Source organism: Rhinolophus sinicus, chromosome 13, assembly GCF_057876585.1.
Source record: "Rhinolophus sinicus isolate RSI-liver-muscle chromosome 13, RSI-T2T, whole genome shotgun sequence".
NCBI classification, from domain to species: domain Eukaryota; kingdom Metazoa; phylum Chordata; class Mammalia; order Chiroptera; family Rhinolophidae; genus Rhinolophus; species Rhinolophus sinicus.
In genome coordinates this window covers 38,089,380-38,115,509 of record NC_142513.1, presented here as the reverse complement: position 1 = coordinate 38,115,509, position 26,130 = coordinate 38,089,380, and the positions used below count along the sequence as shown (strand labels likewise).

General features: G+C 44.2%; 1 protein-coding gene across 1 annotated transcript in view; it reads right to left on the bottom strand.

The window, feature by feature from the left end:
• PCSK2 (proprotein convertase subtilisin/kexin type 2) overlaps positions 1–26,130 on the bottom strand; it is a 294,040-nt gene that overhangs the window by 24,951 nt on the left and 242,959 nt on the right. The window contains exons 8-9 of the mRNA XM_019756643.3: positions 22,069–22,244; positions 1,020–1,235 (exon numbers count right to left, since the gene is read on the bottom strand). Of these exons, the coding sequence (XP_019612202.1) occupies positions 1,020–1,235; positions 22,069–22,244 (392 nt within the window). The remainder of the gene's footprint in view (positions 1–1,019; positions 1,236–22,068; positions 22,245–26,130) is intronic.

Here is a 26,130-nt window from a genome sequence, read left to right as displayed (position 1 = left end):
TCTTTATCCTCCCCAATACCAAGAGGGGAGCCCAGGAGGGCTCATGGAAGGAGCTAGGCCAAAGTCTGTATCTCCTGGAGGTAAAGGGATCAGCTAGCTTATGTGCTGGCCAGCTTGCCAATGTGGGGCCAGGTGGGAACCTGGCATAGAAGAACTGGTTGGTAATGATTGTGTTCCAAGTTCCTGCCCTCCTCTCCTGGGAAACCCCAGCGGAGGTGAGTAGACAGTCAGGATGTAACTAACTCAGCAGGACTTTTGAACCATTTACTTAAATTCCTGGCTTGGAGGTCTGAGGAAAGGCTGATGATTTGTGAGTGAAATACCCAGAGAGAGGAAAAGGTCCCAAAAGGTTCATTACACTCTACAGATATATATTTCTAAGGGACTTGGAAAATTCAACATTATAACTAACTGCCCAGGAAGGAAGAGCTACTCAGAAAAGTGCAATAAGTAATCGAAGCCTGTGATTCTTAATTTTTTTGTTTTCTCATTGATCCATTTTAAACTATGATCAAAACCACTACTCTTTCCCTGAGAAAATACATGTGTGTGCCCAATTTTGGGAGGTTTATGGACCCAGAAATGTCCATCCATGGATGCAATTTTTTAATTACTGTAATACATGGATGGGTTCTTGGCTCACGTGGGGTGGTGATGTGATGCTCCTGTTCTTAATATTAGTTCTCTTTATAAATGATCTGCCGGGGTAACTTTTTGGTAAACTAGAGTTTGTCGTTTTTCTGAACCAAAACAATAAACAAGAAAGACAATCTATGAAAAATGAGCTGGAAGAAGGTCATCATGGCCTTGCTTTCAATTTGCACATTGTACATATGTTTCTGCCACAATAACAAAGTATTATCATGCTTGGAAGAGAGAGGCTCTCCTCTCAAAACATACGCTGACTTTTTAGGAAAGGGGGAGCTCCCTTTCCTCCTCTGATGTCACAGTATCGCGCATGACGTTACACAGCATCCGCGCATTCCACAGCCTCACGGAGGGCCAGTGGCCGCACTCACCACTCCAGCCTCGGGGTTCCTCTTTCTGCCGTTGCTGAAGGTGGAGGCCAAGGTGGAGGAGCAGCTCTCATCGTACAAGGCCGTCCTGCCGTCGTTGATGGCAGAGTTGATGGAGATGGTCCACATGCTGGAGGCGTAGCCATCGCAGTTGCAGTCGTCGTAGCTGCCGCCGTCTCCAGAGGCCCAAACATAGATGCTGCCTTTGCCCCCTCGACCCTGGGAGAGGACAGCAGAGATGCCACCAACACCAACGCCAGTGGGTACCAGGGGCTGCAAGGGGGCTCTTCCTCGGGGGTGGGGGTCCCACCCAGGGCGGGTCAGGACATGGGCTTCGTTAGCAGCTGAACAACATGCCTGAATTCGGTTCTGTCTGCTGGTGAATACCACTATCTTTCTGGTGGGGCACTGTGAATTTTTTTTTTCCAGGAAAGATTCTATATAAAAAGTCATCCAAATTTACAACTTAAGCTAGGGATAATGAGGTGAGAAAGGCTAGAAGAATCTCCGTAAAATATACAAATGAACAAGTTTTAAAAAGCTATAAAGGAAGTAAGTATATCCTCATGGTAAAAAGTCCAAGTGTTTGAAAGGGAAAAAAAAAAAAATCCCCCAAAGTGTAATCACTATTATCTAATTCTTATGTATTCTTTCATAAATTGTTTCAGCAAAAATGTAAGTAGACATGTATGTTTATACTTAGCTATATATAAGATAGAAAGATATATATTTTATTTTATATATAGTTATAAATTTTTTATATATAAATTTACATTATATGTAAATATTTTAGGTGTAAAATAAACATTTTACTCCAAAATATATAAATATTACAGATTATATGTATAGATACATATGCATACATATACATGTATACATACATATGTATAATATGAATGCATATATATACATGTTTATGCATACATAAACACACATATGTATACATATGTATATGAAGTCTGACAAATAAGTTTGAGAGCTTGTTGCAATGATGTTGCTAACCTGTTTTTGATATCAGAGGGATTATTCATTATGAATTTGTACCAACTGGACAGTTAACTAACTTTACCATTTGGAAGTGCTGAAAAGGCTTGTGAAAAAGTTAGACAACCTGAACTTTTCCCCAACAATTCATGGCTCTTGCATCACGACAATGCACTAGCTCGCATGGCACTGTCTGTGAGGGAGTTTTTACTCAGCAGGCAAACAACTGTATTGGAACACCTTCCCTACTCACCTGATCTGGCCCCCAATGACTCTGAAAATATTGAAAGGAAGACACTTTGATGACATTCAGGACATCAAGGGTAATATGACAACAGCTCTGATGGCCATTCCAGAAAAAGAGTTCCAAAATTGCTTTGAAGGGTGGACTAGGTGCTAGCGTTGGTGTATATTTTCCCAAGGGGCATACTTTGAAGGTGACTGTAGTGATATTCAGCAATGTAGCACTTTTTCTAGGATGAGTTCACGAACTTAATTGGCTGACCTCGTATGTATATGTACATGTATATATGTGCCTATGACATTTATATATATATATCCCAATTGGATTGTACTAGAATTCTTTTAAACACGATGTTATATGACATGTCACTTGTAGAAGAGAACAAGTGTATAGGAAGAAAGCCTAATATGATCAAGTAAAAAAACATAGAGCAAAAATAACTTTAAACATATAATGATATATATGCTGTTATTACCAAATGCTAATTAGTTATAAATGGCAAGTTAGTCAGAAATACCTAAATTAGCATTGCTTTTCTGTTCAGTGTTCTTAGTCTTTTGAACAGAATTTTTCTTTTCCCTTTCCATCTTTTAGGGATATTCTCTTCACCCAGGAGTGGCCATTCCTTCTGGCTTTCTATATTCTATCTCGGGGGTGGGGGGCAGTAGGGCTGGGGCTACTCTGTTTTCCCCTGTGGGCTGGAGAAAGAGCAGCGATGCAGAGTGGGTGGTGAGTGACAGGTATACAGCCTCCCCCTTCTCCACAGCTTGTTCCAGACTGTTTGATAACACTTCTAGGGGCAAGAAGGCAAATGAAGCTCTGGTAGAATAAATCTGTCCCTGCATGGCAACCAGGGATCCATGGTCCTGACTTGGTGGCTTAAAGATGGAGATGCCAGATGGAAGGGTGATGACTGAATTACCTCCAAAGTCTCTTTGCCTCTTGACCATGAGAAATGACATTTCAATTGCTTCTAACAGGACTTGGAGTTAATTAGCTTGTGAGTAAATTGACACATCAACAAAGATTTATTCAACCACTATCTGAGAACTGTCCTTAGCATCTTGGTAAATCTATACTGGAAAACTCCATCAAAAGAAGCAACTTCTCTCAGAAACTAGGACAGAGAAGGAAATGAATCATCCTTACAGCTGCTGTAGGGGATCACATTCTCAAATAGACTCAGATGTGGGCTCATTGCCAAGAAATGTCACCCTCTGAAAGTGAAACAGATGTGAATCAGGGTGAATGGGTGAGGCCCACCATCTGTGGAACCTTCCCCTGAACCAGACCACAGGTGGGCTGTGAGATGAAGCAACGCTAAAAGGAAATCAGTGCTAAAAGCATTCTTGCCTTGGTGTAGGGAGTGTGGTAGATTAAATGTGACTAATATTTCAGGGTTCCTTGTATTCATGCCCCTTGACAATATGGCTTTGCAGTCCTGCCCACCAAGAGGAGGGGTCTATTTCTCACCCTTTGATTCAGGACTGGCCTCCTGTCTTGCTCTGGACAATAGAATGTGGTGGAAAGGGACATTGTGTCAGTTCTGAGCATAGGTCTCAAGAAGCCCTATTCATTTCTCTCTCTCAGACCTCTGTTGCACTGTGGGAATGTCATGCCGGGTGTCATGCGGGGTCTCAGCTTCTGCTCCCCACATAAGAATGCAGGATACGGTGAGGCCAAAAAGGAACACCCATGGAGCCACAGATAGGGGAGTCATACCACTATAGTCTTGCTGGCGTCTGGGTTGGAGACACAGGAAATAGGAGCCACACGATCTGCAACCCATCATCCACTTCTCTCTGCCAACCAACCTCACTTGCTAGCTGCAATCCGCCATGCTAACTGCAATCTGCTCTTGCTAGCTCAGCCACCATCTTCTTGCTAGCCTCCCTTCTCTGCTAGCGTAGCCATGGCAGTTATATTAGTGGCCAATGGTTCACTGGTTACAGCTGACAGCCAACTAGCCACAGCTGATGGCCATCCAATCACAGTTGATGGCCATTTACTACCTGAGCCAGCACCTTTCCACGTGAGGCCGAGAGCCTGGAAACTGCACTCCTGGCTTTGTCCCCACAGGGAACAAATCTGAAGTTGCCTGCTAGTTGACCACAGACATAGCCCAATCAAATTCCCTGCCCCAGCTCACAACCAACAATTACCAGACATGTAAGGGAGGCCATTCTAGAACAGCCTGTAGCTAATCCTCCAGCAGACCACAGATGCCTGAGTGAGGCCTGCTGAGATTTGCTGAGGCTGGTCTAGATCAGCAGAACAACCCAGCTGACCTGTAGACCATGAGCAAACATAAATGGTTGTTATTTTAAGCTACTGAGTTTTGAGGCAATTTGTTATGTGGCCTAGCTCACTGATACACAGAGAGCAACCAACAAACAGTAGTTTAGTATTGGAGTGTAAGACTTGCCCACAAGGGTACTTTGACTCCTAGGAATACTAAGCTTCATTTTCCTAAGCAACATAGAACATATGAGGCAATAATAATTACATCCTAGAAAAACTGCCTTGTACATCTGTAGGGATGGAGTCCCAGAGAGCAGTTTCCAAGCTCTTGGCCTCACCTGGAAAGGTGCTAGCTCAGTTATTAGATGGCCATCAACTGTGACTGGTTGGCCATCAGCTGTAACAGGTTAGCCATTAGCCACTAATATAACTGCCATGGCTATGCTGGCAAGGCGGTTGGCAGAGAAGCGGACTGTGGATTGTGGATCGTGGATCATGTGGCTCCTGCTTCCTGTATCTCCAACCCAGCCACCAGCGAGAATATAGTGGTATGACTCCCCCCATCCATGGCTCCGTTGGTGTTCCTTTTTGGCCTCACCATGCTCTGTGTCCACGTGCTGAGAGCAGGAGTGGGCCCAGAGACCCTGCATGACACATAGTACAGAATATTCATGGTGCCGGCCAGAATTTTCAAAGGGGTAATGGAGCAGTTTATACGTAAAAAAGCTCAGTTTCGGGAGGCCCATGAGGAGCGGTGCCAAGAACCGGAGGTGCGGTCTGCCTGGGAGACTCGAGCCTCTGGATGGCACACCACCCTCTTGGCCATAGAAGGTGTCTCCTTCCTTTTGGTGGTCTGCTGCTGCTGTAGACTCCAAGGGTTGTGGACATCTTACACTGAGGCCACCACCTACTTGGACACTTGGCACAGTGACCAGGATTCCGGCCAGGTAGGAATGGCGTCTGACTCTGGGCAGGAGGACGTGTGGCCCCCACACAGTGTGTGGTACCAGGTAGCCACTGTTCTCAGGAGTTGGACCCCTGAGGAGGGATGGGAGGACGTGGATGGCTCTCGGGCCAGTGTGGAGAGGGCCCTGCAGGTTCTAGCTGAGCAGTTGCTGGAAGAGGCAAAGGGGACAGCCGGCTGTGTGGGTTGGATGTTTTTCACCACGTTGCGTCATAACACGGAAGCTGCACTTAATGAAATAGCTCGGGTGCAGGACCAACAGCCCCGTAAGAAGTGCTGGAAGCTCAGGACCACCAGTTAGAGGAGGTTCTCACCACATTGTGTCAGAAGTCAGGGGAAGCACTTATTGAAGCAACTCAGGTACAGGACTTGCAGTCCCAGGGGGAGATGCTTGAAGCTCGGGTCCGCATGTTAGAGGAGGAGCTGCACAGTGGAGACTCTGAGGCAGAGGCAGACGACAGGAGTGGAAGCGATGTAGCTCCCGACCCCAATGCCCGGCCCATCATGCAGCAAAAGGTGAAGCATGAGCAACCTTTGGGCCCCGGGCGCGTTGCTGCCGACAACCCAGCAGTGACTGAGTTCACAACCTACACCCCTTACACTCCCACTGAGTTGCAGGAGCTGAGGAGGGGATGCCGACAGCGCTGTGGAGGGCTGCTCCTGGCTTAGCTGCTGCACTTATGGGATGAGGGGGCAGACAGCATTCTCTGCTCCCCGGACAAGATGGAAAAGCTAGCCTCTGTGATGGTGCATCTGTCCCTGCGACAGTGGTTGCAGAACTGCCATAGGTTGGCCCAAGACCAGGGCAACCACACTCTAATGGAGTGGCTCACTGCTGCGGTACGCACGGTATGGGGAGAGGCTGGTGAGCTGCCAGAAACTGTGAGTAAATGGCAATTGTATACTGAACTTGCTGAAATCATGTGAAATAGGTATGAGACATGCTATGTTCAACCCTAATATGCGGGGGCCAGATGACGAGCGTTTTACAACCAGCATGAGAGATCTGGTTTTGGATACTGCACCTGCAAGTGCTTTTGGATCCTTGGTTGCCATTCTTATGCCCTATGTGGCGCGGCAGATCCATGAAGTTACCACTGCCATGGCCACCCTGGGAGTAAAGGGGCGAGGTCGTGGGCCTCAGAAAGTAACACGCACGTGGATGTGGCGTGATCTTGTGGCAGCAGGGGTCGATCAGGAAAAATAGACCAACAACCCAATGCATTCTTGTTGGACCTTTGGAAACAGTTGTGTCCGGAACAGCAATTCCAGCGAAGCCCAAAGGGGAAGTCCGGGAAAGTGCGACCCGTGTCCCTCCAGGACTTCATGCAGCTGCTTGAGGCCGACTCCTTCCAGTTTGATTGAGAAGGGGCAAGGTACCCGGTCAGAGGGGACGAGCAGGGACTGGAGGCCCCACGTGGAACTGTCCATACATTGGTCCCCTTCTAATGTGCAGAGGGTTTTGGCCCTAGTTGACACCAGCACAGACTGCAGTCTTGTTTATGGGAACCCAGAACTGTTCCCTCGAGCAGCAATCTGCACTGATCCAAAATCTGCACAATCCACAAGCAGCTGGCATGATTGAACGCTACATCGGCCTTTTGAATCAAGGTCTCTGGGTGTCAAAACACCCTCCCATGATGTGCGACTGGGTCTCGCATCTGTGGAACATCTTGAGAATCCTGAATGAGAGACCACAGAAGGGAGGGCCCAGTAGAAGCTCTGCTACATTGAACAGCCACTCTCATTCAGTTACAGGTTACCATGAGTGAGACTCTGTTAAAGCCAGGCTATGGCAGAAATGGAAACATTTTGCTGCCAGCACCCACATGCTTAAAAGCAGGGGAACTGCAGCAATGGACTTGGCCATGGTGGATCAAAAGCCCCCACTGTCAATGGTTGGGCCTGATAGCCCCATGGAGGGCTGGTCTGACCCATGATTTGCAAGTGATGCCAGGGGTGGTGGCCGAGTGGCCACCACAAGTGACTGTGATATACAGAGGTCCCGATGCTGGGACGATTTTACGGGGAACCTATGTGCTCTCTCTATGGCCTATTATGGGGTCCCCTGTTCTGCTACATATTGAAACTACACAAGGTACCCCAAGCACTGCCATAAAGGTCTGGTACCACAAACCAGGAAAGGTGCCAGTGGCAGCGACCCTCCTTTCCCAGGACAAAAAGCTAGCATGTATCCTCCCAGATGGAAGGGATTTGCCATTGTTAGTTCCTATGACTACTATGTCTTTCTGCCCATAGGTGTGTATGGGCTAATGCAATAGTGGATGGGGCCCACACTTTTACTGGTGTGGCGAATCAGTCATCTTGTCAGATCGGCATGAACTGCCTGTAAGTTCAGCCCCAGGTTACTGCAGAAAATTTGCCACTCCAGGTGGCAATGGCTGTATAAGTAGACATCGAGGGACAGCCCCTGAACTGAACTAAAACGTTTTTCTCATGGGCTGGATTCCTACATTTGATCTTAGCCAAAGGCCAAGAAGCGATGTGGGCTGGGTTCCTTTTACAGGGTCCCTCGTTAAAGATGCTGGTTGCGTAGGGTGTGAGGTGAGACCCTGAAGGGGTGGAGTGTAGAGACGGAGTCCCACAGAGCAGTTCCCAGGCTCTCGGCCTCACGTGGAAAAGTGCTGGCTTGCTTATTAGATGGCCACCAGCTGTAATCAGATGGCCATCAGCTGTAACTAGTTGGCCATCAGCTGTAACCAATTAGCCATTAGCCACTAATATAACTGCTGTGGCTATGCTGGTAAGGCCATTGATTGGCAGACAAACAGATGGCAGATTGCAGATCGTGTGGATCCTGCTTCCTGTATCTCTGTCCCAGCCGCCAGCGAGAATATAGTGGTATGAACCCCCTACCCATGGCTCCGTTGGTGTTCCTTTTTGGCCTCACCATGTTCTGTGTTCACCCGCTGAGAACGGGACCAGAGACCCTGTATCTTACTCGTCAAACCTTTGGAATTTTAAAACAGCAAAATAAACTTGAGATTGGTCTTAAAGCAACATTGTATCTCAAACAACTGTTTGCAAAGATAACAAGAAAGCAGATATTATGACTACCTGACTGAAAATGAAAACCATTTTTTAGAATTAGCATCACTATGTTAGCTTATCTGCACCTATAGAAATTCCTTCCTTCTATTGATGTAATTAATTGTCCCCCTTCTCTTTCTCATAAATACCCCTTGCCTTTGCCTCTTAATCAGAACACTTTGGATTTCTGCCTGAATCAGTGCTTGCTGAATAGCTAGCTATCCTTTTGGATCTTAAATAAATAAATGCTGTTGCCTCTCACTTTGGCCTTTTATTTTTAGGGTAACACTGTTAAAACAATGGCCAAGATCCAGTTCTGCCCGCCCCCCCCCCCCCCCCAGCTTCACCTGAACAGCAACCAAAACACAACTGTGACTCACATTCAAACAATAACCAGCTAGCTGGGGGATGCAACAGAAGAAACTAGGATGATAATCATAGCAAGCCCTTCTGTGGCACTTACTGTATGTCAGGGACTGCTCTAAGTACTTTACATATTAACCGATTGCAGTCCTGTGCAGTAGCACCATTCACATTAGCCACATGAAGGATAAAATACTTAGGAAGAAACTCAACAAACTGAAAAAAAAAAAAAGGCAACTACTAACTAAATAAAACAACTTTGAAACTCCATGGGAGCCAGAGATGACTTCACTCACCAGAAGGACACATCAAGACATGATGTTGTTGGATAGAAAGACAGCATCACAGAGATGCCAATTTTACCCAAGTTAACTTATAAATTTAATATGATGCAAATAAATATTCTGTATCAATCGAGATTCAGTCAGGCAAACATTGCCATACTGGGCAGTTCGCCAGAGGGAATTTGATCCAGGGAACAAGTGGAAAAGAAGAGCCAGAAACCCAAAAGGGGCATGGGAAATCACCCAGAGATTAAATCAAGAGGAGATGGCCCAGGCGCCTGTACTGTGAGCAAAAGCTGGGTCCTGCCTTTATTCTGCAGTGCGTGCTCAGAGAATACAATGGCAGTCAGACCTGCCTACACTGTTGACCTTGGAATCGCCTGTTCCCCTTCTGTGACCGCTACCATTATTTTTTTATTGGAGTATAATTGACCTGCAACATTATTTAATTTTTTGAAGAAGGCAAGTGCATTTAGATGAAATTAATTGCATGTGGAGCAATTGTACTTTGAATTCTGTCTTTGAGCCAGTCCTTTGCAATTTAGCAGTATTAATGCTTCTCTATAAAGTTTTCACCAAATGAGAATTTTTCACCCAGTCACTATTGACAGTATTTAACTGCTATGGTTGCCAACCAGGGGTACTTTTTGCACCTAGGGGCCATTTGGCACTGTTGAAGACAATTTTGGTGGTCACAACTCTTTGCACATATGCACTACTACCATTTAGCAGGTAGAGGCCAGGAATGCTATTAAGCTTTTACAATGCAAGGGACAGTTCCCCATCCCCCACAACAAAGAATGATCTGGCCCAAAGTGTCAACAGTGTCAAGACTGAGAAACTCCTCTAACCAACCAGCAAAGGGCGAGTTGGAATTTGCTGCTTTTTAGGGCATAGCCTAAGGCAGCCTCTTATAAGCCCAATATTTCTTAAAAGTTCATGCAGATTTTTCATTGTGTTCATAACATTAAAAAGTCACAAATTACTTACATCAGCCTAGGTGAGGTTCCAGCTTAGAGACAGGTGCTATTGTTCTGTGTGTCCCCAGCACATCACCTATATCCCAGGAGGTGAAAATCCCACTTTGAGAAGCTTGGGGCTAAACTGAGTCAGTATCTCTACCCTAACCTGGGCTAATGACGAGACCAGGGCCTGGCCCAGTGGTATTATCTGCAGATGCCCAGTGAGGCCAGCCTTTTGGTATAGCTTGCCCTTTCCTAAACACTACACTATACTAAGTTTTATTTTCCAGTCACCTTGACATCTCAATACAACATTGATAGACTTTAAAAAAGTTATTGTATTTTTATTATGAAAATTATATTCATTGTAGCATAATTGGAATATAGACTATGAAGAAGAAAATAAAAATCCTTAATCTTGCATTACTAGAAAATCACTGGTTATACTTTGCAAACCCCTGGCAGTTATATATACAAATGGAAATGTATAAGAACAGGCTTAAGAATGAAACTCGGATCATATGATATATCTACTTTTGTGGCCCTGCTTAAAATGTATTTCTCACTATCTTATAAATATTTTCTCATATAATTAAAAATAGCCATTCCATAATATATTTACTCCTTTTCTTAGACATAAATGGAAATCTATTTTTAGGTTTTAAAGTGCTGCAATGAACATCACTTTATATATGTCTTTTTATCTCTATTTCCTCAGGCAGAGTTTCTAAAAGAGGCAATCTTGAGTGAAAAAGAATAAATGTTTGAAGATTCTTGATCCATACTGCCATGTTATTGCTCTTTACAAAGCATCTTAATTTTGTATTTTCACCAGCAGTGCATAAAAATGCAACATTTGGCCCATTTGGTTCAAAATTTAGAATCATTAAAAAAAATAGGTCTGCCAACTTGGTGGGCAAATACGTAACTTCATTGTTTGGAATTATATATTTTTTTCCCACTACTAGTTGAATTTTTTTTGTATCCTTACTGCTCATTGGTGTTCTTGCTTTATGAATAGCTTAGCAAAGCACCAAGACTCCAAAGATAATATTCTTTGTCTATTTTTTCTTTAATGATATTTTTCTTTTAATTGATTTGTTAGAGTTCTTCCTATACTAAGGACCTTAACCAAATTTCTGCCATCTATATTACATATATATTTACCCCATTTTTTCTTCTTTTGTATATTGCATTTGGACTTGCATAAGATTTTCCACTATGTTACTTAAATCTACTATTTTTAAAAATACATATTTTAAATACCATATAAATCAATGTATTAAGGTACAAATAATGCCTTTCTTCACTCACAGTTCATGAAATAATTTCATTCAAACTATTAACAAACATCTTTGACATTCGTGTGTTTGTCCTCAATAGGTCACTGATTACCATTTGAGTCACCTAGCAGTTCTTCTTGGCTCATTGCGATAGTCATTGGTGCTGGTTTGCCAGATATTTCTAACTGCCCATAGATTGTCTTGGGTGTGGTTGGGTGGGATCTTGTAAACCATTTCAATCAATGACTTTTTGAATGGGAGTGACTGATACCAAGTATCATTTCTAGGCTGAACCACTTACTGGTCAGTGCCCCATGATGCTCAGTTCTCTTTCCCTCTGCACGGTTACTGGCAATGTTCCCGACCCCTGAGAGGCTGTGATGAGCAAAGCCTGCTGCTGACCATGACGGATGTGTAGTTGAATGAGAAATCTTTGTGGGTAAAGCCTCTGAGCTTTTGGGGCTACTTGTTACCACAGCATAAGGTAGCCTCTCCTGACTGATACAGTTCATTCTGCTCACTTCCATTTAGGTTATATCAGATAGAGCATTTAAAAAAAAATCCCTGTGTATTGCAGTCCCTGGAATTTTTATTCCAAACCACAAATAGCCATTTGTATAAAATTAGAACATTGCTTTTTTCACATTTCCCTAGATGTATATTCTTACTCTTGACAACTTAACCACATACTGAATTGCTTTTTGTTTTTTTTAGTGTTAGTGTGAATAAGACCCTTTTAATTCAAAAGACATTAAGTATCCCACAAGTAGAGTGAATAGTATAAATGACTCCCCTTGTGTCCATTACTCAGCTTTAACAATGACCAGACTTACAGAGTTTTTAAAGGTTTTATGTAATAATATTTATTACTCTCTTTTTTGTTAAATATATTCCCTGTGCATTTATGCTTAGAAAGTTGCTCTTTGGCACAATATCAGTGATTGACTTATATTTTCATACAGCTGTTTTGTGTCTTTCATTCTTTGGGTACTTCTTTTCTGTACATGGAGTGTTAGAGATGGTGGCAAAGTCACACATAGCCTTAAGTATGAGCAATGGGTGAATGGATCGTCCTGAAAGGAGTTGGGCTTACTTTCAAAGAACTGCTGGTCACAACTAAAGGGGTTTGTCCCAATTTATGCTTCCTAGAAAACAAATGCTGAGATTAGGAATTGGGAACAGGTAGTTGATTTGGTGGGAGGTGAGCTCAGGAAGCACTAGTGAGACAGGGAAGGGAGAAAAGACAACCAGATGCGGACAGATGACCAGGCTCCCCCTGTGGGCAACTGGGCTCAGTCTCTGGAGAGTACTGTGAACCTGCCACCAGGACAGCAAGGCTGGTGGCTGCCCCCAGGGTAACTCCCCATGGAGCATGCACTGGGAGGTATACTCCCGTGGTGCCCAGAAGGTCCTCAGGTAGAGGGGCAGACAGAGGCTGGCTGGCTCCACTGGAGCTGTGTGCTGCAGCCACTCACGGGCATTGCACAGTCTGCTTTGGTATCCCCACTGGCTTCTGGGGAGTTCAGCAGGAGTGGGGTGAGGGTGTCGGGATCCCTTGGAAAGCCAAAAGAAGGCTGATACAGCCTCCTGAAACCTACTAACTCACCACTTATCAGAAATGAAAGAGGGATTGCAACCGCAACAACTGTTTCAGAGGTTAACTTGTAGACTGCTTGCTGCCCCAGCCCCTGCTGAGTTGCCAGCCTTCATTTGGTTTCAGAGCATAAATCAGGGCTTGTAGAGTGTTCCTGAGAGCTCCTTGGTAGGAGGCATCCATTGCCTGCCAGGGGCCCTGGCACTTGCTGCCACTGTGTCAGACCCACTGCTCTGATTAAATTTCAGCAAGCGGCACCAGGGCCTTGCCTGGCCTATTCCTGATTAATCACTGTCTCTCTAGGCAGCCCACTCCCTCCTGCCCCTTTTCTGAATGGTGGCTTTTGAGCCACTTTCTTGCAAGAAACCCCTCCCTAGTACATTCCAGTCCGATGATCTGGGATCTGTGCTTGTGCCCTTTGCAACCCCCCAGGGAATAAATAATCAATGCTCTGCCTTATCTGTGCCTCAGAGGATTTTCTATATCTTTGTCTTTAAATATTCCTAAGATGCTCCCCCTGGTAGCAACGCTGAGTGTGATTAATAAGAGGTTGGGGTGTAGTCATCAGAGCCAGCTAAAGATGTGCCAGGGTTGCCTGGGGTGCCTGCGTTTCCTCAAGAAGTGGAAAGAAGTTCATGAATCAAATGTCACTTTCAAGGCCCTCTAGTGTTATCTGAACTCCCCCTCTTGTTGTTAGAGCAGTATAACAAGTTGTGTCCTGCAAAGGCTGGACTTTGTTGCTCCATTACTCTCTGTGTAAAAGGGCTACATCTTTTTTTGCCTAGCAAATATATCGCCTTACCCAGATGAGGTTTTACTCAAACTGCACTCCGGAAACTAGCAGAGACAGCAGTGGGCATTGGCCCATATCTCTTAGACTTAATATATTCTGTGCACAGGGATTTCCAAATGCCAGCACAAGCATCTATTTGTTCTAAGGGCTTTCTCCCAAGAGACTGAAGGCTGCTTTGCACACCTGTCCGAGGCCGAAAGTGCAGGGGCAGTTACTTACACAATGATGTTTACCCCAGCTCCCTTGCCATCTGGTGGGATAACTTCAGTGTGTGTTCTACACGGTTTGCCAGTTTCTCAGTGGGATGAAACCTCAGTTGCTCACAGTCATAGCTGGCTCAAGAACATACTTTTTATTGGTCCCTTTCTTCCCTGCTATACCTCTCCATTCACTATTGGTGTTCCCTTGACCTCCCAAATCAACTACTTGAACTCAATCCTTGTCTTGGGGTCTTCTTCTGTGGGATCCCAAACTAAGAATTTCATTATTAGATATCTCATAATTCAGGGGTCTGACTGTTGCCCATTCCCCATATGTAATGTGAAGACTGCTTTAACTGTAAATTCAACATGTGGACTATGAAGTTAAAGAGGAAAAGATTGAAATAAATAAAGAGGAAATGATTTCCTTTTCCCTTCCTCTCACTTGCTCTTTGCTGCCTCCTCAAGTATTTATTGACCAAACTTAGGAGATGCGAACTCAAATCCCTAAGGAGTCAGGTAGGTGGTGTTTTTATGTGAAGCAGGTATGAGACGATCGGGAGTGGTGGCGTTTGTTGCAAACAGTACACTCCAGATAAAGGTCTCTTATCCTCCTTTTCATCTTCATTTTTGTCATTACTATGTTGGTCAAACAAAACTTATCTGTAAGCTGCTAAAATTCAAAGACAAGCATAACTGCCTTTGTGTAATAATTATCTTACCCTTTTGTTTAGGTGGAGACCAACTTTCAGAGGTGGGCTTTCCTTTCGAGTACACCAGATAATTGAAATAACTGGGAGGAAATGTACAACAGGAACATGTAATACATGATCTCTCACAAAATTCTACAACACTGTCCAAAAATGTCACCTTGAAACCAGGAAAGAATCATCCCCACAGCTTGGGGGAAAGTCAAATGAGAAATCACATATATATTTTATCATACCCACTTCATTTTCTAAAATATTTACACGTTGTCTGAAGATAAATCATAACAATTTTTCTCTTAAGTTTCAGCATGCTTGGCATGCTTTGCAGAACAGTCATATTTGAAAGGGCCTTTTTAGTTGCAGCAGCAGAGGCTACAGATGGAGGAGGGAGAACTACCCAGACTTGAGATACGGTGGAGCAGTTCAGAAGTCCGTGGAAAATGATAGGAGGCAGCCAGGGATGTGCTGCATTGAGTGACATCGATATTGTAAATTCAGGCTGAGGGCAGATGTAACCTACTCACCTGACTCTCTTTTGGCCTCGGGTGCCAAAAATGCTTCTTAGTGAAAATCTATGTCTGCTGGGGAAGAGGGTCATGTGCCAAGTGTTCCTTGCATACCTGCTGTCACCTGGTCCTGGGCTTGGATGTGCAACCATTTCTCTCCAGCCATGCAGTTAATATTGTGATAAGGAAATAAGTTGTTTGCGTGTAAAAATTTCATCCTAAAATCTCCTAAGGGTCGGGTGCATTGAAATGGGGCCATCCGAACCACCATCCTATTGGTAGACCCCCTCTGTAAACGGCATTATGCCATGTAAATGTCAGGGGTCCTCTTGCTGTCTCATATGGACTGAATATCAACAGCTGGTTGGCATAACCTTGTTATAAAACATTACTGCATTATTTCCTCAATGTGCCTGTCCTAGTGTAGCAATCAATGTTTAGCCACTGTCATGGATGCTGTTTACTTTCAAGGACTCAGTTTCCCATTTCATAATTGTATTTCTGGGATCCTTTTGTTGATTGCATGAGTGTTGAATGGCCAAAGGTGTGAGGTCTTTACTTGAAATACTTAGAAATGTTGCCCTCCACAGTTTTGGGTAACTTGAGACTATGCTTGGGAAACTTGTCATTTTTTAAAAACACAAAGCCTTTGTGTTTCAGGTGTTTTTCCTCTTCCCAAAGGGAATTTGCAGAGGCATGAAGGCAAAGCTGGCCTTTTGTTGCAGGTAGAATAAGTGGGTATGTAACTGCTATAATTGAAGGGAAGCCAGCAGTGTCTCCTAACCAGCAGTGTGCTGGCAAATATGTAACAAACTACTCTCTAAAGAGGGCACAATTTCCATGTCTAATTTCAAGTTACCAATGCAATGTCATCAGGAGCCAACTCCAGCTTGGCACTGACCCTCATGCAGAAACACTTTCTCTCCTATTATTACCTCAGAGAATTTTTGCATGCTTCTCTTTTGAGGGACTATATTAGAGAATGGAGAAAGGATACTCTTGAGGTTTCAGACAGGAAGAAAAAAGTTGCAATTGGATAAACTTGGCTATAAAAGACAGAGCCAGGTGACATCAAGGGTAACCTGGAAAAGTGACCATGTTGCTTCCATACTGCTTGAGTCTGGCCAAATCCCTTTTTTGACTGTCCATGCTAAGACTGGAAGGTGTGTTTGTTTTTAGGGCTGCCATAACAAAGTACCACAAACTGGGTGGCATAAACTACAGAAACATATTGTGTAGCAGTTCTGGAGGCTAGAAGTCCAAGATCAAGGTGTTGTCATGATTGTTTCCTTCTGAGGGCTGTGAGGGAAGGATCTATTCTATCCCTTTCTCCTAGCTTCTGGTTGTTTGCTGCCAATTTTGGCATTCCTTTGCTTGTAAAAGTATCACCCCGATCTGTGCATTCATCTTCTCATGACATTCTCCTTGTGTGTGTTGTGTTCAAATTACCCCTTTTCATACAGACACTAGTCATATTGGCTTAGGGCCCACTCTGCTCATCTTAACTAATTACATCTATAATGACCCTACTTCCAAATAAGATCACATTATGAGGTACTGGGGATTAGAACTTTAACATATGAATCTTGAGGGACAGAATTAAACCCATAACAGAGGGGAAGCATATGGTCTTATATTTCTATTTAGGCCTTTGAAAGAATTCAACAGATCAGAAGAAACTTCATCAGAGCGATGAAAAGTCAGTATGAGTGTAGATGACTGCTACAGGATGTTATTGGGATAGGAAAGAAAGGGGCTCCGTTAGCAACCTCTGACTAGCCTCTGACCCTTCTAGTTCTAAACATTTCCAACAGAACCACATTTCTTATTTTTGGAGACTACCAGAGGGAGGGGTGTCTCCCCTAATTTAGGGCTAAAATTCTCCCTAAAGCATTGGAGTGGGAGCAGATAGCAGTTGGGGTGGAGGCTGACAGGTTGTGACAAATGAGGGTGCTGATAGGGCCCTGTCCAAGCAGAAGTACCACATGAACGTCAGACTCAAGAAAGAGGAAAAATGGATCCAGGAGATGGATACACAAAGCCAGTGAGAAATAGGCAAGGTGAGAGTGACTGAGCCCCATGACTGCAGGGCCCTGGTGGGGATCTCCATACACTCTTGTGACCAGCATCCTGCAGCCACGTTGGGTCCAGAACACCAGTCTATATGAGGTCATGCCTGAATCCATACCATTGTTCTCATTACTCCTCATGGATCTTTACAATAAGAAACCCCTTTAGTTGAGCTACCTGGATCTTTGTTCCTGCAACTCAGCGACAAATTAGAGCACATGGCTCAGTCATCGATCTGTTCAACACACCACCCTGATGAGAACATGCAGTGCAGTTACTTCCAGAAAATGCGTCACCTCGACTGCCCTTCCCTACACATTGTGGGCTTTATTTATTTATTTATTTATTTATTTATTTATTTATTTATAATTTATTTTTTAAATTTATTGGGGTGACAATTGTTAGTAAAATTACATAGATAGTAACAAGTGTTGGAGAGGCTGTGGAGAAAAAGGAACCCTCATACACTGTTGGTGGGAATGCAGACTGATGCAGCCGTTATGGAAGGCAGTGTGGAGGTTCCTCAAAAAAAAAAAAAAAATTACGAATAGAATTGCCATATGACCCAGCAATCCCTCTCCTGGGTATCTACCCAAAAAATCTGAAAACATTTATAGATAAAGACACGTGTGCTCCAATGTTCATTGCAGCGTTGTTTACGGTGGCCAAGACATGGAAACAACCAAAATGTCCTTCGATAGATGAATGGATAAAGAAGTTGTGGTATATACACACAATGGAATACTATTCGGCAGTAAGAAAAGATGATATAGGAACATTTGTGACAACATGGATGGATCTTGAGAGCATTGTGGGCTTTTTAAAGCAACACCTCTATGGTCTTAGTATCGTAAGTTTACATCATATGTATCCTAGAGATCATTTAGGGTGGCACCTTTCAAGCTTTAATGGGCTCTTATTAAAATGCAGATTCTGATACATCAGGTGGGTAGGTGGGGTGAGGCTGAGATTCTGCGTTTCTCACAAACTCCCAGGTAGGCCAGTAGCCACACTTCGAGAAGCACTGATATGGACTATTTCACAGAAGAAGAAAGTGAGGAATGGAGAAGTGGCTAGTCTGAAGTCTCACAGCCAATGAGGGACAGGACTGAAATTCAAACTCAGGTCTCTCAACTGTCAAGCTCAGTTCTCCACTTGTGTGAAGATGTACATACGGACAGGCTAGCAGAAAAAGTCTGTCATTCTGAGTGATGATTCCATTCATTTAGTGCCCCATGAGCTTCCTCCCATGTGGAGCCTGTGAAAGCTGTGATTAGAAGAGAAATTGTGGCTGGAAAGATATAAAGGGCCTGATGGGCCTGGCTGTGTTCCAATAAAACTTTATTTGCAAAGATAGCTGGTTGGCTACATTTGGCCTGAGGGTCAAGGTTGGCTGAACCCTGCTCTGAGGGTTTGCACTCTGTTTGACTTACTGTTTTCTATTGTTTACAGCCCAGATGCTATTAATTTTTGTCCAATGAGATGCTTTAATCCGTTAAGACTAGGAATGTGTGTAAGCAAGCAACAATTTGAAGAACCAAAGTTAGATTTTTCATGCCTAAATTTGATCTAGTTAAACTGAGCTCATTTCATCAATTCCTTTATAAATTTTACATTGCTTAGTATTCAGAGGCTTAGATTCAATATGATTACAAATAAAGATGCAGGAACAAAAGCTAAGGAATGATTTTGGAGGTCATGGCTGGTGAAGATAAGGGGAGGGGGGAGGGGTAGCATCAAACCTAGCCTAAAAATATCTGTGTTGTTAGGCACAAACTTAGTTCTGAGCTTCATGACAGCCAAGGAAAAGAGTGAACTCTAGTGGGTTAATATCATAGTGTGGGTTCCTTAGAAGCGGAGTCAGAGGCAAGGACTTAGGTGCACGAGATGTATTAAGGGAGAGCTCTCAGGAGAAACCTGTGAGTGGGAGAGTAAAACAGGAGAGGGTGCGGAAGGAACCCCCAAATGATGTATTCTCGAGTAAAGTCAAGCATTGGTTTGATTCACTGGGAGCTCTGGAGCATAAATTACACCTCAGAGTGGTCCCTGCTGGAGATAAGCAGCCTGGCCCTTTCTACTCTGGATCAGTTCATCATTGGCTATGGCTGCCTCCTGGGTGTGGGTGGGCAGAGAACCTTCTGGATAAGATGACTCCCGTCAGCCAGGGCAATTCTTCAGGGAAGGGGCAGGTGTGAGTCAGCAGCAGCAAACATTTACAGCAGCCAGGGGTGGGTCACCAAAGGCTTCCATTACTGTTATAGATTTCTATACAACTTTTAATCTTTCAGCCATCAAATTATATTATGTATTAATTCCACATCTATTTATTGAGCATCTGATTCACCATGTTTCAAGTCCTAGGCTATTCCTGAGGATGAATAGCTGGAGAGGAAAACGTGTTCTCTGACCTCAGGAAATGTATAGAAAAAGTAACCTTCGCTATTATCAAAAAACAAAGAGGTAACAACTGTTGTTCAGCAAGTGGAGAAAAGGGAACACTCGTGCATTGTTGGTGGGAATGTAAATTGGTGCAGCCATTATGGAAATCAGTATGTTGGTTCCTCAAAAAATTAAGAAATAGAACTACCTTATGACCCAGCAGTCCCACTTCTGGGTATATATTCACAGAACATGAAACCAATATCTTAAAGGGGTATCTGCACTTCCACCTTTATTGCAGCATTATTCACCACCTAAGTGTCCATCGACACAACAATGGGTAAAGAAAATGTCATACACACACACACTGGAATATTATTCATCCATAAAAAGAAGAAAATCTGCCATTTGTGACAACACTGATGGAACTTGAGGGCATTTTGCTAAGGGAAATATGTCAGATAGAGAAAGACAAATACGGTATGATCTCACTTACATGTGGCAACTAAAAACACCATAGTCATAGAAACACAGAGTAAAATGGTGATTGTCAGGGGTTGTGAGAGCTGGTGGGGGAATTGAGAAGATGTTGGTCAAAGGGTACACATTTCCAGTTACATGATGAATAAGTTCTGGGTGTATAATGTAGAGCATGGTGATTATAGTTTGAAAAAGAAAACAATGCTTGGCATTTTGTAACTCTTAAAAAAAACAAAACAGAAAAGAAAAAGTAACCTTCAGTTGTCCACCCTAATTTTCTTCAATATTTTTTACCTTTCTAAGCTACTGTTAAACATACAGTGTTCTGATACCTATTTTAGTGTTATAAATGTATAAGTAATGCGCTTATGCGTTTTCCATATACAGACTGTAAATAATTTAAAAATACAGAGAACAGATGCATTTTATAATTTATTTATAACAGTGCTAGTTTATGTAACCAAATATGGCTATAGCCATTTTATCTATTTGAAATTTGTCAAAGTCCAAGAAGCAAAATTTTAAAATACTCCTAAAATTGATTTCCAAAAGTCCATATTCTAAACCTCATACACGTGTCTTTCCCTCATTTAAGACCTGATTACTCTTACTCTACACATCATTGTTGTAATCTTTGGGATGTGATTCCCACACAATGACAGATTAGACAAACAAACTGAAAGCATGGACAGGGCATTGGTGTCAACCTGATGGCAAGTCTAATCCTGAAAAAGGACTGAGTGAGGCAAAATGACTACTCAGAGTAGTAGGTGTTGTGGCACCAGTGAGCAGTAATTCTGACTTTAGCACATCGCAGGAACATGCGAAAACAACATTTTGCTAAGTCAGGTAAGGAGTCTTCCAGCCGAGGCCCAGGAATGGTGGAGCAGAGACAAGCATCTCCACTGGGCCCATCTGAATTCCTGATCTACAGAATCCACGAGCCTAGTAAAACGTTGTGCTTTATGTTACCAAGTTGTGGGGTGGTGGATTAAGTGTTCATAACAACCTGGATGAGAACCAGCCCTTTGTGCGGCACGTGCCAGTGTGAAGCACTTGCATATTCATCCCATTTACACCTCACAACGATCCCAGGAGGAATGTACGTGTGGTTATCACCATATTACAGGCAAGGAAACAGAAGCATGGTGATGTCAAGTCACTTGCAGATAAAGGCTCAGGCACTGAGTGGCGCAACGGGGACCTGAACCCCGGGAAACTGATCCCGGAGCCTGGCTCATGTCTTGTCTGGGGTGGTACCTGCCCTGAGATGGCAGAGAGGGAATCGCCTTTCTCTCTCCTTTCTCTCACTATACCAGCTGACCAGCATAGTGACCCACGTCTGCCACCCCACCCCCCATCCCCGCTGCCCTCCCTCTGGAGGCTCTGCCTCCTGTCTCATTGGCTCCGTCCGTTCCTGGGCTAATCTCAGGGAGCTGCGACCACGGAGACAGGAGCCCAGGGCTCAGATCTCCTGCCTGGGAGCGTTGTGGGTTCACAGCCCCGCCTGCTACCCCTTGAATCCACCACCCAGTTTGCACAGACGCTGGACTGCCTGCAGGTTGCTCCTAGCCAGGACTGGCAGGGTGGCGGCGCTAGTCAGGCCCCTCCCGCTGACACCAGAGCAGAGTGGGACCCTCCTTCTTCCCCTTCCTTCACAGGGGCCAGACCCGAATCACCTTCTGCATCTGAAGGTGCTCCCTGCCTTCTCCCATCGCCTCCCCTTCATCCTTTACAGGCACCCCGCCAATAAATCTGCACGTCTAACCCCGTTTTGGGGTCCATGTCTCACAGAACCTGAGCTAACGCACAAACGCATAGGGTAACAGCCCCACCTTCGCCCTCTGCCCTGCCACATCCTCTTCTATCGTCACCTCCTTTCCACCCCGTGCGCCCCCCACCCAATGTGGGATCAGGGCCTCATGGAGGCAGGAACAACTGTACCTTGTTGACACCATCAGCCATCGCCTGAAGCGTGAGCTCTCTGGGCCCATCCACAGTCTTTCCGTTGTCTGTCGGGCCCCAGCTGGCGCTGTAGATGTCGATCAGCTGGGGCATGTGGCTGATGGAGGAGGCCTCGATGATGTCTGTCATAAATGGCTGGTCCAGCATCCGGATACCTGTGGACACGTGTGGGCAGGGAAACGGCATTTTGGTTCCCAGTTCACAGGAGACATGGTGGGGAGGAGGGTTCGAGTCCCCGGTGCAGTTGAGGAGTTGGCCATCCCGGGTACCCTGAGAGATGCTGTGGAATCCTGAGTCCAACCTGCGTGTGGTGTGTGGGTTACACCTTCAAAGGATAGAGAAGGAAGCACAGACTGGCCCAGCAGATCTTTTTGGACCCCACCTTTGCCTTTCCGTATGTAACTATTTGAAGACAATTTTATTACCCTAGCAAAGTTTACTAGAATTCCCAATGGGGAGAGACTATCTTGGTTGAAAACATTCCTTCATAAGTCTGTTTCTAAGTGGAAGGTCAGCCTCCAAGGACTGAGTATTGACTGGGGTCAAGTTTCAGAGGAGAAATGAAGCTACTGTGCATGACAATGGGGGGAGGCAATAGATTTTAGATATTTAAGGAGAAATCCCAGAGGGCAAAGGTCCGAAGAAGGCAGAAACAGTACAGGTACACTTCATGTCAGGAAAAGAGGAACTCCCGGTTGCATTGTATCTGAGCAGGGACTTTGGGGAGGACAAAAATGTTGCATGGGTTGTTCTAAAATATACTAATAATGGGGTGTGTGATATAACTTCCTCCTCTTTTTATTCTATGGCATCTTTGTAAAGTTGGTGCTACTTTCTGATGCCTTGTGGTAATGACTTCTTGCTGGGAAGCTGAAAAGGAGCAGAGTCCTCCAGGATTGTGGGGGGATAAACCTGAGCTGGGCAGCGGGACACAGGGAGAAGGGGCACGCCGGTGGGTATCCATGGTTCACATCACCCTCTGCCTGTCAGTAAAAAGCTTCTCCAAGGTAAACTCAGCAACAGCCAATGGAATGGCATTCTGTCCCTCCATCACTAACCTCAAAACATTGCTATTTGGGGCCATATTGTTCTCTGCTTGATACACTATTTAGTGGCAAGAAGCCTAGAATTTTAGTACAGCTGACCTAAGTCTTTCTGTACATGGGATTTTGAAATGAAGGTTCTGGGCTGTATGTAGTCAAAGCTTAGATGCTGATCCTCTTTACCTGTCCCCCATGGTCAAAGGATACTACTACACAAGCATCACCTGGTATGCAAATCAGCTTATTGCAACAACTTAGATTCTTGCAGAGCATGTGAAATTGACATGAAACTTTCTTTTTTCTTAAGGTGTCTCTTCCTCAACATCTCATAGCCCATCCCTTGTGATCGTAACTTCCCCCTGTGCTCACCCCACTCCTGACTAACCTACATGTTTAGTAGGCATTTCCCCAGAAGACATTCTGGGTCCCACTCTCCAGGTCCTCCATTAGCACTGCACTTTCAGCCTTCCATTACAATTGTTTGTGTGTTTCATTCACCATCATACAGCAAGGTCTTTGAGCACAGGGCATGTGTCTATTTTGTTCAGTTCTATGTCCTAGGGCATCAGCATTGTGCTTGGAATTTATCTTAAGCTTGATAAATATTTGATGAATAAATGCATTGTATTATTACTTTACTTAGTTGATTTTCTCCCTAACTGAAATGAAAAGTCCAGAAGAACAAATAATAACAGATCCAGGTTTTCTATCCTCTACCATTACCTTATAAATGAAGTCACCATTTTTTCCAACAAATAATCCAATTATAAGTTAACATCCTTTGTCCTGGAGGAGGTTCATCTGGAATAAGCATAGTCTATAGTTTGAACTTCCTGGAAACTCAGTTTTATAGTTCATTTTATAAAGGATAAGAAATTTGAAACTCCACCTTTTGTGTTTGATCCATCTATATTTTACTTATTTAAAAAATGTGTTTAAAAAAGTGGCCAACATATCACAGAATAAACCAAATAATGCCCCTGCTTCTTGCAAGAAGTCATGCCCACTTTGTGGTTGGGGAAACATTGCAGAGTCTTGTATTCTACTTTCTTGCAAAGAGAAAACTCAGATGGTCTTTAACTCGTCTAGTGCCCAGATGATCAGGACTGAACAACTACCTCAACTGGAAGATGAGAGAAATTCAACCCTGGCCCAAGTAGGCCTGGACTGTCCCACATGCTAGCCAATGGCAACACTGGATTTTGTCATACATCCAGCATGTGCTGTATCCAGCTGTGCCCTGTACCCTCTCTCTTTGCAGCTCTTGAGCCTCTGTTTCTTTCCTTCTTACTCCTCTCTCTGTCTCCCTTTGTGTTGCACAGAACATCATAGCTGGTGTGCATTCATCTTCCGACTATTTCAGCATCAAGGGAGGCAAGGGCAGCCACAGACTGGGAGCAAGGCTCTCATTCATATTCAGGGGCCAGGTGCCCGACATTCTTTTAATCTTGTTAAGCTTGGGAGGAATGAGGCATGCATTAATTGAATGAGACACAACATTAGTTTTTGCAAGAGACTGCACCATTAGCAGCCAAGACGGAAGCTCAGGGTGACCCACAGGTTTTTAGGGAAGGCCTGTCCTCTGTCCCTGGGTACTCTATGAGTGACAGAGAAAGAAAAGAGGGAAAGCAAGAGAATGAGAGTGAAAGGCAGAAGGAAAGAGGGAAGACCAGAGTGCTAGGATTATGTGTCTCACATTTGTAAAATACTCTATTGGCTGATGTGATTTGATGGTGAAGAGACAGTGCACATAAAGCATTTATTCCCCCATCCCCGGACGGATTACCGCATTCATGACCAATGGTAACTCTGTACTTCCCTCCTCCCTTAGGGTCTTGGGCCTGCTTTCACAGTTTGCACTGCTGCTAGCTCTGGGCTCTAGGGGTTCATGGATCAGGGAATTTGATCTAACCCTTTCTGCCTCCTATTATAAAAGGTGACCTTGTATCTGACACCAGGAAATGCTACATCTGCCCACAAACCTCAGTGTCTCTAATTGCTACCTTTTGTTGCTTATAAATACTTGTTTGCAGGCTAAGGAGAAAATTCACACTGATCTAGGTTTTAAGGATCTGAAAACATGGTAATCGTGATAATGGGTGATTTTTATTGTTTTATTTGAAAACTCAGATAAAATATGTGTAAACCCATGGAAGTGTTATGAGTTTTATTTGCCAGATATGTGTAAGTTTATTCCTGGGAGAGATATTTTGACAATGGTCAACAGTGTGGTTTTCAAACTCTTCAGAATCTTTGATCAAAGGAGAGCTCATCCTGAAGCCCCATGCATAAATCTATATGCTCTGGCTTAAAAAGGAAGGCAGGTAAGATCAATCTCACCTGGCTTGGAAGCACCCTGGGGCTGCTCTGAGAAGCTCTGCAGAAGCCCAGCTGCCATGCTACAGAGCCCACCCTCAAGTGGCTTGCTGTGCTCCACCCCACTTACTCTCTGCCGTCTTGCTTTGTTTCGTTCCTAGCAGCAATCATTGCTTGCTTATTTGCTCATTGTCAGAATCTTCTTTTAGACTGTCAGCTGTGTGAGGGCAGGTGTCCTGTCTGCAGGCTCACTGCTGTATCCCACCACCCACAGCAGAACTGGACACATAGTAGGTACCCAACAGTAAGGCCTAGGTCTCCTTGGAACTGATTTGATTGGAATAAAGGAGCCAAGTGAGATAGTGCTGGTAGAAGAGGAGATACTTTGGCTTCCTGGGTAGAAATATTATCAAGTTTTGGTCCTTAGAACCTTATGCGCTTAATCCCTCAACTCCAACCATCTAACCTTTCTTTCATTCAACAGTTAATCTCCTTTGCTTATAGTGGGTTTCTTCATTGGCCCTCCTTCTCTTTATTCTTTCCTCTCTTTCTATCATTTAGCAAATAGGGTTTGAGCATCCACTGTGTGCAGACCTTGTGCTAGTTGCCAAAGTGAGAGACATGGCCGCTGTCCTTATGGAGACTGTTTTCTGCCTGAGGAGGAACATACTAATCAAATAAC